The 18,571-nt window shown below is 52.0% G+C and overlaps 1 protein-coding gene across 1 annotated transcript; it reads left to right on the forward strand.

Moving 5' to 3' along the window:
- Positions 1-644: 644 nt before the first annotated feature.
- On the forward strand, positions 645-18,218 carry TNS4 (tensin 4). The gene is made up of 13 exons (XM_042844592.2): positions 645-770; positions 4,209-4,866; positions 9,612-10,050; positions 10,522-10,946; positions 12,062-12,148; positions 13,101-13,220; positions 13,641-13,733; positions 14,055-14,132; positions 14,932-15,003; positions 16,064-16,232; positions 16,766-16,834; positions 17,145-17,171; positions 17,744-18,218. Exons 2-13 carry the CDS (start codon positions 4,359-4,361, stop codon positions 17,871-17,873), a joined length of 2,217 nt encoding a protein of 738 aa, XP_042700526.2. The 5' UTR covers positions 645-770; positions 4,209-4,358; the 3' UTR covers positions 17,874-18,218.
- The last annotated feature ends 353 nt before the right edge of the window (positions 18,219-18,571 follow it).

Below are 18,571 nucleotides of genomic sequence, written 5' to 3' on the forward strand. Positions count from 1 at the left end.
CCAAAATAATTGAAACTAGCTGGATTATATTGCATTATTTTGACCAAAAATATGCAGAATTTTGCAGAATTTTAAAATATTGTGCACAGAATTTTTAATGTTTTGGTGCAGAATTTTTAATGTTTTGGTGCAGAATTCCCCCAGGAGTAGTGGTTGCTGGCTTGATTGTGATATTATTCCCGGGGTTTGCATCACTGACCTCTTACGCTTGATTATAATAATGAAGAGTCATTAATAGTTTGCCCATTTCTAGATTTTTCTTTCTGAGAATCTCAAAGTGCGCTAGCACCCCCCAGAGAAGGCTTATTATTAATTATGATTATGAGTGGCTAGTATTGGTGACACCTATGTCCATGGGTCGGGTGGGTGGTGAGCCTGCTGCCATCTCCCTGGCACTATCCTTTGCAGCTCAGAGGAGCTTGCACTGTGCACACACAGCTCTGGGTGTTCAGTCCTCCAGCACGTCCTCTGCAGCTACCTACCGGCTGTTTTGGGGGAAGCCTGGACTATGCCTCCCTTGGACTATGGCATCTGGACCATCCCTCTTACAGCACACCTGGGCTTGGCCTAGAACATGCCTTGCAGTGTGGGGAATGGGGGAGGGCAGGCGTGGCCGGCTCGTGGGCGGGATGTTATAAAGCAGGCACCAACAGGGCTTGAGACCTTACACACTCCCTCTTGCCCTGATTCATAAGGAGCAGAGCTCCCAAAGGAGGTGTCTGTCACAGCCGGAGCCGGGACCAGGGAAGGCGCAAGGAACTGCAGCTCAGGTACCTGCTTTAGTCATGCACAAAGCCATTTCGAGTGCAATCCTGGCATGCTCCTTATTTTTAAAGTGTTTTTCCTAATTAATCGTCCTGTTCATTTTGTTTCAAATTGCATCAGTTTATTTTGCGCTTTTCTATTGTTCTCCTTCATCTGCTGCTTTGTGTTTAGCTGGTGATTTATTTCCTCCCTTTTTTCCCCCTGAGAGCAAATACCCAGTAGAGTGGTGGTTCTTGTCTGAACAATGCAGCAGACTGGCAAAGGCCCCAATGGTATTTACTCTGGTTGTTTGATTATATTCTCACCTATGATTTTGCTTCCCACGTTGGGGTTTGAGTATATTTAACCGTTGCGTGATGCATGCACCAGTGCCAAGGGATGGAGAACCCCCGGGCCCACTGACACCTGCTTAGCCTACAGAAACGGAGCACGGCCTGAGTCGTGCCCCCCGCCCCTCGCCCCGCTGCAGCCTCCTACCGTGACAAAGCATTGAGAGTTGAGCCACTAGCAATATCCCCCTGCAGTGAGAGTCTGCCTGGCGGGAGGTGCTGCGGACTGGGGGGGTCAGGAGGTCCATTAGCCAAGCGCAGGTAAGACGCATTCAGCAGTGCCGGGAGGGGTTCAGCGTGGCCGGCCAGTCTGGAGATAAGCTGTTGAAAGAAGCTCCGGCCCCTCGTCCTATTTTCTTAATAACGGGGCGTTAGGTTTGATTATTGTAGGGTAGCAACTAGAGGCATCTGAGATCACTGGGCCAAGCACTGTCCAGGCACAGGCAGGAGACAGGCTGTTTACCGTCTGCACAGACAAGACGGACAAAGGGATGGAGGGGGAACAAGGCACAGAGAGAGGGGAAGGGGACGGAGCCTCAGCCCAGTGCGCTAACCACTATGGATGCTGCCCTTGCTTAGAAATGGGCCCTAGAGTGGTGCTCTCTCGAAAGGGCCATGGCCGGCGCTTGAGAGGCGGAGGGAAGAGCGCCCGGCAGTTCGCGGGGCGCTTTGTGCAGGGTTACAGTTTCCAGGCGAGGGATTGCCTAGGATACGAATCCAAAGGAAAACAAGCACTTCGAATCCCCCAAGGCAGAAGGATGGGAGGGCCAGTCCAAGGAAGGGCTGAACCTCCTCGTCTCAGTGACTTCAGGGGGGGATCCTGCCCCAGCTTTTTCAGAGGTCAGGCAGCCCTCTTTCTGCCCCTACGCCCGTGTCCTCGCCCTTCCCTCCCTGCAAAAAAAGCTTCTCTGGGCTGCCGCTCCTTTGGCGTGGGCACCATCTAAAACAGCAACACGCTCACGGAGACAACACTCAGTTAAGATACTTTTCACCCGGGGTGCTTTACCAAGGAAGGCCAGTACAATTACCCCCATTTTACAGGGGGAAACTGAGGCACAGACAGGGGACATGACTTGTCCACAGTCACCCTGTGGATCAGTGGCAGAGACAGAAAATCCATGCCATAGCTAAGGAACCTGCTGTTACCTCTGAAGAGGAAAAGCCTCCAGCTAGGTATCTTGTCTCAGATGTTCCCTGATTAACTAATACTGAGTAGATGAATTCATTTCATTTTATTTGGACTGAGATCCCCTTCATAGGAGTCAGATTTTTTTTACTTTCCTGAGTTTTCAGCTGTTGTTCTCCCAAGCTGTCAAAGTAGCAAAGCGCCTGCAAACTCCCCCCGCCCTCCCACCGCTAGGCTTGTCCTAGGAGCATGGAGGCAGCCAAGTCTGACCAGTGCAGCTGTGCTGAGGTTCCATCTGGTTCGTGAAGTTATGACATTTTACCAAACGAAACATAAACTTGGGGGTTGGGTTTTTTGTTGTCTCTGGGAGGGGGAGTTGTTTTTTTAAATGTAGGGGTCATGTTTACAAGCTTTTCTCTGCAACCAGGAGGGCTAAACACCTTTTCCAAATGAAAGCTGGGATTCTGCTGTAATCCCATGATTCCAGGAGCTGGGGCTTTAAGAAAAAGACCAGAGAGCATAAAACTCCTGATCAAAATGTAAACGTTGGCAACCCGGCGTCGAGTTTCTAAGAGGCTTCTTGGTGTTGCTGACTATTTAGAGTTGTCCCTGTTTTCAGAAGTGTCTCTGTCATCTGAAAACTCAACCTCCCGCTCCGCACACAACAGTCAGACTCAGCTTCCGGCTCCTCCGCCAGCTCAGGCTGCCCCGTGCTCTGGCGTGCTAATTCCCTGCTAGCCACGGGCATATTCATATTTGCTATATGATACAGCTGCCTGTTCAGCAATCAAAACACAGCCGGCATCACCATGGCAACTGTTTTCCTCGACTTTACTGACGCGCCCTGTTAATCCGGGCAAGTCCCAAGAACAGGCCTCCGATGACTAAGGAGGGCGTAGTTTGCTCTCTAGCCCTAAATGCCTGTGTCTCCTTCCTCTCGCTGATGTCAGAAGGTGCTCCAGGGCTCACATTTCAGAAGTGTCAGAGCTGGGTCTCCGGTCAGGCAGGAGAGGCTTGTGGTTGTAGACGCAGAGGGCCCAGGTTTGATTGTGTGATGTTCAGGACATACAGACAGAGAAATTAGATAAAAACGTAAAATACTCTTGCTGGAAGGTGGCAATGTAACACATCCTGGTTAGGGTTAACCAACCCACAAACACACAAAACAGAGTGAGAGAAAACAGGCTTCTCCCTAAGGCAGCGAGGCACAACTCATGCTACTTTGGTCTAGGATGGATCTTTGCAGACTAACCGCTGAAAGCCCCAGACCACCTGCCTCCCTATAGAGACCCAGAGGCTCCAGGAAAACCCCAGAGAATTTAAAGTGATGGCTTTCAATTTCAGTGCCGATTCCTGCTTCCACCCAGGGCTTTTAAACACAAACCAAACGCACTCAGGGACTAGCCAGAACTTTGTATTAGCCATGTTCCTAGTGCAACACTTCAGCCTCCTGTGCAGCCACCACCTTGGTCACACTTTATCAACAAAACAATGGGACGACGCACGTTCATCCCCATGCACAGATCCGAACTGGCAATCGGACCATCGCAAGAGCTCACTGTGTTGGTTAGGGTTAGCTGTCCATCACGGTCACCTTTGAGAGGGCCCCAGCTTCCTCGGAAGCCGTCCAAAGTGCAAGATTGAGGCAATGATCGGCTGTGTAATTCTCAGCCAAGGAAAAGGCACGGTGCAAATGGAGCGGAGAGAATTCAGCTCTCTGGAGGGGCTGGGGAGGGGGTCGTTAGCCACAGAAAAGCTGTTGCAGTGAGGATGAATTTGCAGCTTGCCCGAATGCACCGTAGGACTCGGGTTACATATTGGTGGAATCAAGCGCAAAGGAAAATTTGCAGAGTGTCTTTTTTTTTTTTTTTTCCAAATTGAATTCCAAGGGTGACCCCTGCTTTCCTACTTTAGATTTTACTCTGCAAACGTCCAGTCCTGCTCCCAGAGAGCCTAGTGTCTAACTGCTCGTTCTTTGCATTCTTTAGCTTCCCGTCGGGTGCCTTCCACTTGAGACGGCCGATTAAAGAAAAGGTTTGTCGTGGCCCTTGGTGGATAAAGGCACGTGGAGAAGTCACCTCGACGGCAAGGAGGAGACAACGCTCCCAGACTGACTATTAAGGCAGAAAGCCAAAGCAATGTCTCAGGTCATACCCAGCCACGTGCTACGGGTTGGCCAGACAATACGTGTTGCATCCCAGGAAGAAAGCAGAAGCTTACATCCAGCCGGGAGCCCCTGCTGCTCCAGTTTGACTACAACATGTTCTTACTATTCAGCCGAGGGTTGGCTCAGCCAGCCTATAATGGCACAAACCAAAGCCCGTCTGCATGGACCTAACTCGAATGCCGTGTTCACACGTGTGGCCTCTCCCACCCCCGGGAAAGAGCATCAGGTTACCTCTTTGGAAAGAGCCAGTCCCACACATCAGCCAGAGGGCGAAGAGGAGACCGAGGGGACTCCCGAGGCTAGTCCAGTGTCTCCGACCCTGGACGTGTCGATAGAAAACCTGAACCAACTGATCCTAGAAATCGACCCGACCTTTCAGCCCCTCCTGCTCAAACCAGACAGCAGCAAGAAGCACACGGCCCAACCCACGTCTCCTGGCAACGCGGCTGTGACCGAGAAACCAGACCCCGATTCGTTAGGTGAGGTAAAGGTCGTCAATGTGCAGCGCGGTCAGCCCTAGCAAAGTACCATGAAAGTCCCAGAGCGTTTCCGTGCATTGCACGTGCCACGTGCAATCCCCGAGAATTCACCCCGTGCAGCGGGCAGGCACAAGTCCTCAAAAAGGGCACTGGTGAAACGTAATTTTACCCATAGTACACCCAGGGTTTGGATGTGATTTTTCTTGCCTATCACATCAGGGACAGGCAAGTTGATTTTGTGGCTGGGCTGGCAAGTTTTCCCTCTGACGTCTGTGGCCCCCCCATCACCATAGTGTCCGAGGCCACTTTCAATCTGTAATGTATTTAACCTCATAGACCCTCTGTGCTGCAGGGCAGAGCTGTTCTCCCCATTTCACAGCTGGGAAACTGAGGCACAGATAGGCTCGGTGACTTACGGGGGTTAGTGGGGGAGCTAATGGCTTACGGTCACCTGGCCGGAGTTAAAGCCAGGGAGGTGTGTGGCTTAATGAGGGATTAACGGGGAAGGCAGGCGCTCAGAAGTAAGGTGCAGGGTGTGAGTGAATTAGCAGAGCACCCCGAGCCTGCAGCCCGCGGCCTCAGGAGAGCGTGTGTGAGGTTTGTTTGTCCGGCAGTTTCTCTCGGGGGTAACCGCCCTCGGAGGGAGGCTAGTTAAGGTGCTGAGATGACCCCGGGGCTCTGGGGTTGAGTTCACAGCCTTGCCACAGAATCCCGGTGTGACCCTGAGCCAGTCTCCTAGGCCCGAGTTTTCAGTGGAGCTCCGCTCTCATTTAGGCCCCCAAAGGAGTGGCTGGACTTTCAGCAGAGCCCCATGTGCCAGGCGCAAAGTGAGCGCCTTCGAAAGTCTGTCCCCAGCTGTGAGAGCGAATCCCACCCAAGGCTTAGCCACTGGGCCCTGCGCAGAGCCGGGTTCACTGACACGCTGGTGAACCCACCGTCACCACCACGGCGGCCTCTCTCTACAGCCGTGGGATTGTTCCTAAAAAACTCTAGTGTGTGTGTGTCTTCTGTGCCTCAGTTTCCCCATCTGTAAAATGCAGCTAACCGCACCGCTTTGCCTTGCCGGGGTGTGGTGAGGCTAACCCCTTCACTGCTTGGGAGGCACTCAGATAGCGCCGGGCTGGCAATGCCATAAGGGGGCAGGTGAATGAGTTGGAGCAGGGGCATATCGACAAGCAACGACGGGGAGCGGCTGAGAACGGCGTTCCTTTGCAACACGTTCCCCTGGGTTCTTGCTGCGAATTCCTTTGCAAGGAAGAGAGTCGAGGGGGGACTGATGGCGGAGAGTGGCTTGCACAAAGTAGCGATGTTGAGTGAAGACTTTTAGGGATGCAGTGGTCCCTGAGAAATCATTTCTGTAAAGGGCCTGGATACGCCCGCGGGTTTTCCGTTGTCGAATGGAAATCACGGTGTGCGCGTTTGAACCTTCCACTCAGGGAGAGTTTGCATAATCCACCCTGTGTTCATGGGAGAGATTCGTGGCTGACGCGAATTCTCTCTCGTACGCAGTGGTTGAGAATGTTAGACTGGCCCTCTCGGCCCCGCCTAGCATGTGGCATTGGTCAGTCAGGCTGTTGTTTTGAAGTCGCTTCTTGGTGCCAAAAAATTAGCCAGGAACATGAGCTAATATTAAACCCGTCGGATAGGCAAGAGCTTCAAGGTAGCAGGCAAACAGCTGGGTTAAAGTGATGACCCGGAAACAGCCAATTATTTCTCCTAACAGGGCCATTCTGAGTTACAATCTTTCCTTTCTTTTTCCTTTGGAGGGAGACCTCCCGGACACAGCGTCTCCAGCCAGGAGCTGGTCGCAAGGGCTCTGGACGCTAATGAGCCGGCACTGGGACGAACTGGTGACAGAGCCCTGGCCAGGACTGTCTTTGATAGGGTGATTGCCGGCTTTTAGTAATAGCGAGGAGGGGAGCGTCTGGGGAAAGGTTGAGGCGTGAGAGAGAACTGCTGTGGTTTTATTTTTAGTCGGGGTTTCTCTAAAGGATTTGACAAGCTTCCAGCAGATCCCCCTAGCCCTGTCGCTCTGGCGGGCTGCACCTTTCCTGTTCCCCGGCTGAAGTTCCTCGCCCACGAGGCAGCGTTCCCGGTTAGATCCGAGTTGCAATGGCAGCGTCAGATCAGCCCAGCCTGGTTCTGGCACGTGGGCCCCAGGGCTGCTGTTCTCCGTTGCTGCGTCCAGGTGAAAACCTTGTGGGCTCTGATGTGCTGTATGGGGCTGTTGAACCAGCTCCTTTTTGCGTGTTTATCTAAGCACAGCCTCTTTTATTTTAAAATTGGTTTCTCAACTGTAGACAGATTCACCAGCCCAATTAAACCGAACGTCTGCCTGTGCTTTGCCTAGGGGCCTGGCACGCAGAAGGCAACCAAAGAGAACCTTTTGTGCGGACTTGTCCTAGAACCTGATGCCTTCGAGGTACTGTTGTTTCTTACAAGAAGCAGTGACAAGTCTTGGGCAATTTGCCGTCCTCCCGGAGTCAGCTACTCACTAACCACACGATATAAGGCAGCAACCAGGCCTGTCAAATGAATGACAAGGAAACTCAACACTTTTAAGAGCATTTTTTTTATTACAGAAGCAAAAAAAAAATTCCATCCTCTTGATGCCTTTAAAAGTAGTGCAAGGAACCCTCCTGGCTTCAAAGGCATGACAAGAGCCAGCCTGGGAGCGGAAGCTGGACACACTCAGGCTAGATCCTAACAGTCCCTCCGGCCTTAGAGTCTAGAAATCTAGGAATACGTGGAGTGGAGGTTCACCCACTGGCTCTGACCCCACCTCATTATACAGTTCTTATATATCCAGGGGCGACGAGAGTAGCCAGGGCTCTGGCCCACAGCTGAGTCGGGCTCATGTCTCTGCTGTGGGATCTGCCTTTCAAACGCAGGAAAGAGCCCGGAGACCTGAGGGAGCGACCAGTCCCAGCCCCATCTTTGCCGAGCAGACAGCGCGGCCTGGGCTATCTCCCATTTAAAACTAAACCGGGATGGGCTGGGGAAATGAAAGCAGCCCTCGTTCATGAACAAGGGACTCCGGCAGAGATCACACCGTTGTAACTCAGCACACAATGACCGTGCACTGGGCCCTAGTATGTGGCATTTCTCTGGCACGTCTCAGTGAGGATCTCAAAGCAAGTTACAGACATTGACTAATTGAGTGTCACGATCCCTCCTGCCTGTGAGCTCTTTTGATCCCTGGGTTATGATGGGTAAATGAAGGGACCGAGCGGTTAAATGATGATGTGCTAAAAGTCAGACGAGGCCGTGGCAGAGCTGGGCATGGGACCCAGGAACCCCATCTCCTAGTCCCCCCCTGCTCTAACCACTAGACCCTCTGCTCCCCTCCCAGAGCCAGGAATAGAACCCGGGATTCCACTCTTAACTCCCAGAGCAAGAAAGCCGGTTAGTGTGAGTGCAGAAATCTACTTTTACTGTTAGGCTTTCTTAGATCTGCTTAGAAACAAACCTTTCCCCTTCACAAGTGTGTGGCCAGACGCAGCAATATACTAATCCGTACGTGTTCCCTTTGGGGTGTCCCATGAGCCCTGAAAGAGAGGGAGAGCCGTTCTGGGAGGGACACTGGGGGGCACATACTTGAGAGATTCTGAATCGCTGCTTTGGGAACCACAGGACTCCTGCCCAACTGGGACAACGGAATCGACCGAGCGGCTCCCGAGCCCCGGGCTCTCAGCCCATGAGCTAATCCGCTAGAAATGTGCAGGTGCCTTTGACAAGCAGCTTCGCTCTGCACCCCACTGGCACCACGCCGGTTCTGTGCATGGTTACCAATGCTCCAAGCATCCAGCCACGCCTGAGAAATACACGGCCGAGCACGGGGCCTGTGCACCAGGTGAGCTGTAAGTGGTACGCAGGAGCCAGGAAGCCCATCCCGCCTCTCACGCCCTTTGTCCATGAGTCTGATGTGATCACTCACTTGGGAGTAGCCAGACGTTTTTTTCTTTAGTCAGGTACAAACAGAACAGCTGCTTAAGGAAGACAAATAGAAGCATCCGCCCTTTGCTACAGGCATCAACATGTAATCATCACAAGGGGCTCTGCGCTCTCCGAGATGACCGTGCATAACCCTGCCTCCCTGGGGGCTGCTCTCGTTAGCTGGGGGCGGGGCTCTCCGGCTGGAGTTAGAAGCAAAGTGTCACCATTTCAGAGAGGGGAGCTAGGAATCTGCTTCTGGGAGCTGCCAGGCAAGGCCTGGCCTTGTGACGTGGGAGAAAGGGGCTCCTCAAAACCTTGCCAGGGAGCGGCTCTGTAACGTTCCCTGTTCCTTGGCTAATGGCCACACAACACCTGCAGCCCCAGGGGGTCTATAAAGAAGGGAATTAATCACAGCCCAGGTCTAATGAAGCGTGGAGGTTGCATCTGAGCACTAGCGCTGGAGAGCACCATTGTGGGGCTTGCGTGGGGCACGAGGGGTTGTTTGACATTCCCATCAAACACATCTTTGCACTTGCAATTGTCGGTTGCGCTCATGGCCAGGGACCGTGTCACCTTCGGTGTGAATGCAGGGCCTGATCCAGATTGACTCCGCGAGGTGCGGTCACTATGAGATGAAGGTTCCAAAAGCTACCTAAGGGATTTGGGGGCCCAGTAAATGGGAACTGTGCATCAAAACCCCCTAGGTGGTTTGGAAACTGCAGCCTAAATTCATAATAATTCTCCTCCTAGGTTTGGCTGATGAACCTGCCCAAATACCTTATTGTTAACTCCTCCCGTTTTGTTTCCAGAGATCAAGTACATCGAAATGACCCCTGCCCGAGCCAAGAGCCACGAATCCATGCAGGGCTCGGCCAGTCCTTGCGTCACTCCGCTCTCCATGTCACCCCAAGGCAGCTGCTTCCTGCTAGCCCGGGACAACTGCACCCCGAACGGCAGTCTTGTCTTCTCGAGCCCCTCCGGGCCTGACAGCAACCGGGCAGCTCCTCAAAATCAGCCACCCACTGGGAGCTCCCCCCAGACCTGCTACAGAGTGTCTGAATGTGTGTCCATCCCACAGCGTGGTCAGAAGGATTGCATCTCCTACGGGCCAAATACTCTCCTGGCCACCTCTCCCGGCCTGGAGAGTTTGCGGAAGGCTTTGTACATTGGGCGGGCTCCGCAGAGAACCAGCAGGGTCTCCGTGCTCTCCACGAGCCCGGGATCAGACACCAGTTACATGCTTGGAAGGTAAATTTGCCTTTGTGATCTCTGGGCATTCAGGGCTCGGGTGTATTTCCGCAGAGAACGAGCCATGGCAGAGAGTTTCTCCACCTTTATGGAGCTGGCCCCGTTCAGAAGCCAGGCGGGTGGGGATGGGCAGTAAGCTCTTGGGGGATTCAGAGCTGACTATGCCCCCAAAGAGGAGTGCTGCATTCTCCTGGGGAACAGCAGATGCCCTAATGCTCACCAGTGCCCCCATCCCGCCCTTTGCGGGAGAAGACTGGAGGGTGGGAGCAGAGGAAGGGACAGAAGAGGGAGCTGGATTTATTTCCCCCGGGGGTGGAAGTGATCTTTCATGCTGTGATTTGATGTCACAGGAGCCAGGCAAGGTTCCCCCCACCCCCACCCCCAGGCAACCTCTATCTGGCTTGCTGCACCGTGCGTCAGCTGGAGAACAAGCCCTCCGATTTCCCTGTACCTTCTGCTTTTCTTCTGCAGCAGCACTCAGTCGCTTCCCAACGATGACTCCGACGCTTACCAACCTGCCCACAGATCAGCGGAAAGCCCCTTATCCGTCGGCTCCTTCGGCAGCCCTTGTCTCGCCTCCCCCGGCATTCAAGTCGATCGTTTTGGAGATGCCTTTAGCCCGGGTTCCAATTCCAACAAAGTGAACAACTCTTCCTCCCCGCCACTCCAGAAGGGACATGCCAGCAGCTGTCCCCCATCCATCGTTAACTCCATGGCTGATATCCCCATACTGCTGGTCAACGGGTGTCTGGAACATGGCGAGACGTCTCCCAGGATGGGCAAAGACTTCCAGCGTTCCGTCAAGCAGACAATTCCACCCAATTCCAGCTCCTCCTCAGGGATAAACAGCTTGAATAAGACCTCTTCTGAAACATCTCTCTCCTTCTGCTCGGCCGGTAAGTTGTGCCTGTTTTGAGTTGGAACCACTCTCTGTTTCAGAGCGAAGTTATCCAACACAGAGAATCCCACTAGGTTACCGAGGTGGAAAGACAGGATGAAACTGGAGATTGTGTTTCCACTTCCAATCAAGCTTTCATTTATAAATGGTTAATAGGACACTTATAGATATTATAGATATGATAAGTTGTGTCCTTGAGGGCGATAACCCTGTCATCAGAGGTGTTAGAGATGGTTATAAGTCATGGTTGTAAGAACCTGTTGGACTCTCTAAAGATCTAGAATGATTGATTAATCATTTATTGAAACATCTAGTCATCATTTTTAACCCTTCATAAATAGAAACCCCACTATAAAGTGTGACCAAGATGGCATATAAATGAAGACTCTCTCCAGCAGAAAATTGTGTGCAGAAATGTCCAGGAATTATTCATTAAAAAAGGATCAGGGTGTTAAAAACATCTGGTAACAATGAGGTTCCATAAAATTATAGGGTCCCATCCTCCGCTCGTGTGACCAGGGTAGTTACACTGGTTGAGAATGTGACCCATAATGTTTTAATTTCATCCTTATTTCAGTGCTAGGACTTTTTTGCCCCCACTTGTTTTTGGAGGTCATCTAAAGATATCAAAAGTTTGGGAAACGCAAGGTTCCTAGTTCAAGAGTAAACAACTGGGCCATTGTTTTCTGGAATAGTTTACGGGGGCAGCTCCTGACAGAGACTTTTCCTCTGGGTTCTCATGGGAAAGAAAAGAGGGATGTCTTTCAACATAGCGCTCTTGACTTCAGTGAAGCTGGGATGATACACACCAGCTGAGGAGCAAGCCTATTATCTTTCTGATCTTGACTGTGGTTTGCCAAGAAGATAATGAAGTGGAGAGTGAATTATGCTGGGAACCGGAGAGGAAGTTCTAATTGAAAGACTTGAGCAAACATTTAAACCCAAGCTCAGTTAAAAGAGAAACAGTCTTTGTTCGGGTTCCTCTCCCCTTAAAGATGCCAGGCAAGAGAATCGCTGGGATCTAAATACCTGTAACACATGCCTGTGCCTCTCTGCAAAGAAAGAGGTTCGTGTCATGTGCCATGCATGAGGGAATGCCATTGTCTCTTGCAGGTCCCTCCAAAGATGGTGAGCCAACCATGAAGTTTGTGATGGACACGTCAAAATACTGGTTCAAGCCAAGCATTACAAGGGACCAAGGTAAAAGGAGAGGAGACGTTGCTAGGCCTATCCCATTCCCAAATCTACCCTTCTGCGTAGCTCTTAGAGAGCTGCTCATCTGATGGGGTGGCAGAGGACCAGCAGAAGCTCTATGCATCACTTAGGTCCCATAGTGACTTATTTCCTAATTGCATCCTAACCCAATAAAAGCTGGTGTTACAGAAGTGGAAGAGTATCAGAGGGGGAGCTGTGTTAGTCTGGATCTGTAAAAAGCAACAGAGGGTCCTGTGGCACCTTTAAGACTAGCAGATGTATTGGAGCGTAAGCTTTCGTGGGTGACAAAGTGGGCATTCACCCACGAAAGCTTACGCTCCAATACATCTGTTAGTCTTAAAGGTGCCACAGGACTCTCTGTTGCTTTTTACAGAAGTGGAAGAGGCACTCGCCAGTCTAGAGATGATGCTCAGGAAACATCAGGTCTTCCCTCTGTCTGTGCTGTCCGAGTTGAGGAGAATACGCTCCCCTCTCTAATGATCAGCTGAGTCAACTTGATTTTGGAAAGGGCCAACTGTATTTTTCAATTCCCAGGATAAGGATCCTGGCTGAAGTCGAATGCTTCTTGAATCACCCCTGTGCAGTGACACCATTCTGGTCAGGTCTTCTGCAAGGACAGAGCCTGGACCTCTGAATTTAAAAGCTCAATGAGGCTCTACTGCTAAAGAAGCAGGTCCATTAGTTCGGAGGATCTAACATTAGCAGACGCATTAAATGGGTATATGTGGTCTAGCCACTAAAGGGAGACAAAGCACCATACTTTTAGCATGGGTTGCAGATGCATGAAGGAAATATTCGTATGCACCCTGAAGCCCACCCTGCTGCATGTCACTGTCCCCCGGGGATGGTTACAGCGCTAGACAGAGGGAATGCTGAGTTCAGAAATGCCAAAATGCCACCTGCGTTGCATGGGTAACCCTCTCCCGTGTGCCTTCAGCAATCCAACTTCTGAAGGAGGCGGAACCAGGCGCTTTCCTCATGCGGGACAGCACGTCGTACCGCGGGTCGTTTGGGCTGGCGATGAAGGTTCTCAGCTCACCATCCGGCTGCAAGACAGGTACAGAGAGGCCGCTTAAGAACATAGAGCTAAACTCCCCAGGAGAATCGTCTACGCCAGGCTCAGCAGTTTGTAATGGAGCCAATAAGCAGTGAGAGTTTTGCTCGATTAAAGACCCCCGAGTTTGGATCTTTGTGTAAAATTCACCCCGATGGGTCAGCACAAGGGCCACACATCACTTGAAACCTCAAAGTAAGGCTGCAGGGGGAGTAAGGGTCAGTGCCTAATTGCCTTGGGGTGGTGTAGAAGCACAATGGAAATGGCATTTTGAAAATCCCACCCTGCAGATAGAGCTGAACTAAAGGGTGTCATGCAGTTACAGCCCAGCCCAGAGGCATGCATGGAAAGTGGAGGGTCAAAAACATGGTGGGCAATAACACTGGAGATTGTGCTAGAGCCTCTCTTGCATTTTGCTTGAAGGTGATGACAGCAGCGACCAGGTCCGACACTTCCTCATTGAGTCATCTGCCAAAGGAGTGCACCTTAAAGGGGCCAGCGAGGAGCCCTACTTTGGTAAGGCTATTACTGTCGTGGAGCGGAAGTTACAGGAGGAGTATTACGTGTATTACGGTAGCACCGGGCCCCTGATCACATTTGTGCCTGGTGCTGTACAAGTAAGCAGCAAGAAGCAGTTTAAATGCCTGTCGCAGACACTTCCCAGCGTGTGTCGCATGACCAGTCACAGCTGTAAATACAACGGGTAAAAAACATTAGACCAAGGCCACTGTCTTCACTCAAGCCAGCTGAGATGAGGGGGGGGATGAAAGGGCGGGGGAGCTGGTGGGGTCTCTTGTCCCTGCCGTCCTGTAAGCCCTCTCGCTGTCTCTGTTGCAGGGAGCCTGTCTGCCTTCGTCTACCAGCACGCCATGACAGCACTAGCCTTGCCCTGCAAGCTGGCCATCCCCACACGAGGTACGGGTCCGACTTGGAGGAGACCAGCAGGAAGAAATGCTGGGAGTTAGCGAGGGGGGTGGGGGGCGACTAGGTGGACATTGCAGACACGTCTGGACTTCACAGCTACGCCCCCGTTCCAGCAAAACCGGAGTTTGGAAGGGGGCCTGCTCACGGGCACACGTAGGGCATGGGGGATGCATCAGTGGGAACAGGGGACAGCGCTGGTAGGTGGGGACGGGAGTCAGGGAGAGGCATGAATGGTTGGCAGCTGTAAGTGCCGCTGTGGTGAGGGGTGAGGAGAAAAACTGGCCAATACCTCCCCGGTTGTGGGCAGAGCAGACGACGTAGGTTTTGCCCTGTGGACACGGTTTCTGAATCCTGTGCAGCGATACCAGCACACTGGCTGCAGTTGCTAAACCCAGAGTGAGAGAGAGGTGCGAGCGGTCCAAGGGGTTGGGGTTCACATGAGCCCGTGGAGAGACCCGTGGGCTGGGCAGAGGGCTCCGGAGAGCTGGCCGGAAAGGCGGAGCAGAGTGGACGAACGAGGAGGGGTCAGATCATAGAGGTGGACGGGGGACACAGACACGAAGGGCTTGGAAGAGGAGGAGGGGGATGGTGGGCGATGTCCCTGGATCCCTGAATAGAAGTGGCCTATTCACAGCGGGTGAAATTCACCCGTGTGCAGAGACCCTAAGACTTAACTGGTTCCTGGGCCCTGGGTCCCCTGAACAGAAGTGAGTTTCACCCCTGGCCAAGCGTTGATTTCAGAGCTGCCTGCTCTCCCCACGCCTCACGGTTCTGTTTGTTGCTTGCACAGATTTTGCTGGTGGAGAAAATAGCTCCGAGACCCCCCTGGGATCTGCAATTTCTGCAATGAAGAAAACTGCTGGTGAGCAAAGGAAAGAAACCAGGTTTCTTCTGGGCTTTATTTGCTGGAGGGACAACCTGTCGCCATCCTCCAGGGCTTTGGACTTCACCCCGCGCGGAGTGATTTCACTTTTAACCAGGGCCAGCTCCAGGCACCAGCTTGGCAAGCAGGTGCTTGGGGCGGCCACTCCGGAGAGGGGCGGCACGTCCAGCTGTTCGGCGGCAATTCGGCGGACGGTCCCTCACTCCCGCTCAGAGCGAAGGACCTCCCGCCGAATTGCCGCCGCAGATCGCGATCGCGGCTTCTTTTTTTTTTTTTTCCAAAACCCTGGAGCCGGCCCTGCTTTTAACACACCCGACACTGAGATATTTTTTTCACACTTGTGATAAATTCTGACACAAGTCACGGAAGCAGCCGAGAAGCAGCTGACATGACCAGGACCCGTAGCTTGGGGGAGTGGGAGGGGAGCGGTGTTGCCAGTTCGCACAATTTTATCACAAGTCGTGTGGTACCTGGTGTTTTTCTTGCAGCCCTAATTCCAGGAGTCGGGTGACTGCCTGAGAATCTCGGCTTGCATTAAAACAAAAGGCAGTAGCTAGCGCTCATGATTGAGAAATGTTTGAAAATGTGACTCCCAACCGCTCAAACCTCCCAAGGCGAAGGAAAAGAACCCGACAGTTGTTGCGTTATAAAATCTCCTGATTTTTTTAAGCCAATCTCCTGATTTTCATGGCCCGACTAATGATTTCTGAACACCTGGGATTTGGCGGTCCTGGGGTAGTGTCATTGTGGCTGCTTCGAGCCGCGGAGTAGACAAGGCTAGCAGGATATAAAGGCCTGAGAGTGTGCAGTCAGTAATGGGTGCACTGCGGGTGAAAGCACAGGATCGGGGAGAGAAATGTAGTATAACTATTGGTCTGACTGTAGTGCCACGGGCAGGGGCCCCAGTGTGCTAGGAGCTGTACAAACACAGAACAAAGCGCTGGTCCCCTACAGCGCCCTGATCGCTCTTCAAAGCCGGCAGGAGGGGGCCGCAGACCCAGCGTGGCGCTGACCTTGGTTTTGTGCTGTTCCCTCGCAGCGTGCAACGTCTTGTACCTCAACTCGGTGAGCGTGGAGACGCTGACCGGCGCCTCGGCGGTTCAGAAAGCCGTCTCCTCCACCTTCGAACTGGAGACGCCGCCCACGCCCACCATCGTTCACTTCAAAGTGACCGAGCAAGGAATAACCCTGACCGACGTCCAGAGAAAGTAAGGATGCTCCTTTGGGACGGGCCTGCTGAGATGCTGGCGTTAGATTTCCTGGGGCGGTGCTTATGACCGCGCTGCTGCGGATTGGTCAGGGCTGTCAGAGTGACTAGATTCCGGCGCGAATGGGGACAGGGCTCCATAAAACCTCATTATCTTAATCCTGAATTATCTCTCCTAAATGGGACCAAAGTCTCTTCCCAGTTACAATGTTGCAAGCCCCGTGTAAATTACCCATTAATCCCTTCCGTCATTGGAGGCGTAACCCCCAGGCTGCATTTGACCCATTACGTTGAATAGTATAGGACATGATTCCACTTTGAGCACAGCCACTGTAGTGCCACTGGGGAGCTAGAATCGGGCGCTAAATTCACGTCACTGGTCAGCCGAGATCGATCAGAACCCAGCCTTGGGCACTGAAGGGCTTGTCAGCTCATCAAGAGGGGTTTGATTTTGCAAAAGTGTATTTCCCCCCCTTGAACTATCCAGGCACTGCCTCTTTTAAAGCCTTGTCTTCTTCTTCTTCCCCTCTGCAGGGTGTTTTTCCGACGGCACTATCCCCTCGCTGCCCTCAGCTTCTGTAGCATGGACCCTGAGAACAGAAAGTAAGTTGCAACCAACTTGCTCTGCAAGTCGGGGCAGTGAAGTTATTCAGGGAGCAGGCTGGGTGCTGTAGTGGTCATTGGACCCTCGATGGAAAATAACTGCCATGTGAGCACAGGATGGGACCAAGGACTGGCCCTGAGTAGAATATCAGAATTGAAAGAACTGATCAAAATTCCAGATTTTCAGAAAAGACTAAGGTTTTTTCCCCAGCAAAAGTAACCGTTTTCTAGTTACACAGTAATTATACGCAGCTAATAACATTCAATATCTGGATTTCTCTTGAGAGTTTCTTCATCTCTTTTCTTTCAGGTGGCAAAAGTACTGCAAGTCTTCAAGGTAAGCCTCGTCCAAAGAAACCTCCCGAAAACGCAGGAGGAAAGTGGCTTTAGTTACGGGGTTCTGGGTATTTAAACAGACACATTTCAAACAGCAGCTTAAACTCAAAAATTAAAAGCCCAGTGATCAGAGGAGAAACGAAATTTACAGATTTAGGAGAATTCACCAGTGCTCTGTAACAAAACCCTTCCGGAATGGAAGGGGGATACAAGTGCTACCCATAGAGAGCCAAGCTTTGTAAGATCTCGGCGGTAGCTACAGCTGTCCCTCTCCTGGGGGTGAATTTCACCCTAAGTGGAAAGAGCTCAGCAAATCTGTCAGGTCCCTAATCCTCCCCCCAGGTGTTCTCAGTACACAGGAAGTGAGTTCCCCATGACTCTACTTTGTGTCCCAGGAATGTTCCATAGTCAGGAAGGTGACGGCGAGAAGCACTACCACAGTATGGCTTTTCCTCGGGAACGGGCCAGGTGGGATTGCTAGTTCGCTCTGCGGCTAGTTTCAGCTTGTTCTCTTCCATTTCTGAACGCAGACTAACTAGGCCTTTTTATTTTTGGTCTCTCTCGTTTCCAAAGGATCTTTGGCTTTGTAGCCAAAAGCCAAATGGATGCCGAGAATCTCTGTCATCTCTTTGCCGAGTACGACACTGTGCAGCCCGCTTCTCTTGTCATTGACTTTCTCAGCAAACTCCTCCCAGAGCAGTAGCTGATGCAGACCTGCGGAGACGCCGTTGCTGCCGGTACCTGGATGCCGCTTCCTACCGTTCTGTTGCTACCGTGTTGCATTTTGGCAACTGCTCCTATTTATAACTTTGGTTACGTACTTTGATGTCCGGAGTTTCAGAGGAAGGTTTTACACTCCCTGCTCAGTCCTGGGAGGCGCTGATGGGATCAGATCCCATTCAAGACCTCTGATGAGGAATCACATGGAAATGCCGAATGCCTTGCATGTATATATCGCAGCCCGCAGGAAGCCACGGCGGGTCAGATGGTGGATGAGTGTGTGAGGGGCTGGATTTGCCTTGCAAAGTTATTTGCTCACTCATCGGGGGTGAGTCATTTTGTCCTTTAACAGGCAGGGAAAATATTGGGGCCAAGATTTTTGATAGTGATGCCTTGATTTCGGGGTGCCCAATTTGAGACCCTTAAAGGGGTCTGAGCTCCCACCCTCCAAAAGTCCGGGTTAGCACCGCCCGACCTCACAGATGTCTTGTGAGGATAAATGGAGCCCTGCTACAATGGTACCAGGGGCCAGGCGAGGACCTTCCGTAGACCGATAGGCCCTTCTCAGTAGCCTCCAGGTGGATTCTGCAAATCAAGGCACCTATGATCACAAGCTGCTTCTGAAAAAACTTGGCTCCCTACATGTTTGTGTCTGAAATGTTAGGCAAAACAGATTTTTTT

Source organism: Chrysemys picta, chromosome 24 (genome assembly GCF_011386835.1).
Source record: "Chrysemys picta bellii isolate R12L10 chromosome 24, ASM1138683v2, whole genome shotgun sequence".
NCBI lineage: Eukaryota > Metazoa > Chordata > Testudines > Emydidae > Chrysemys > Chrysemys picta.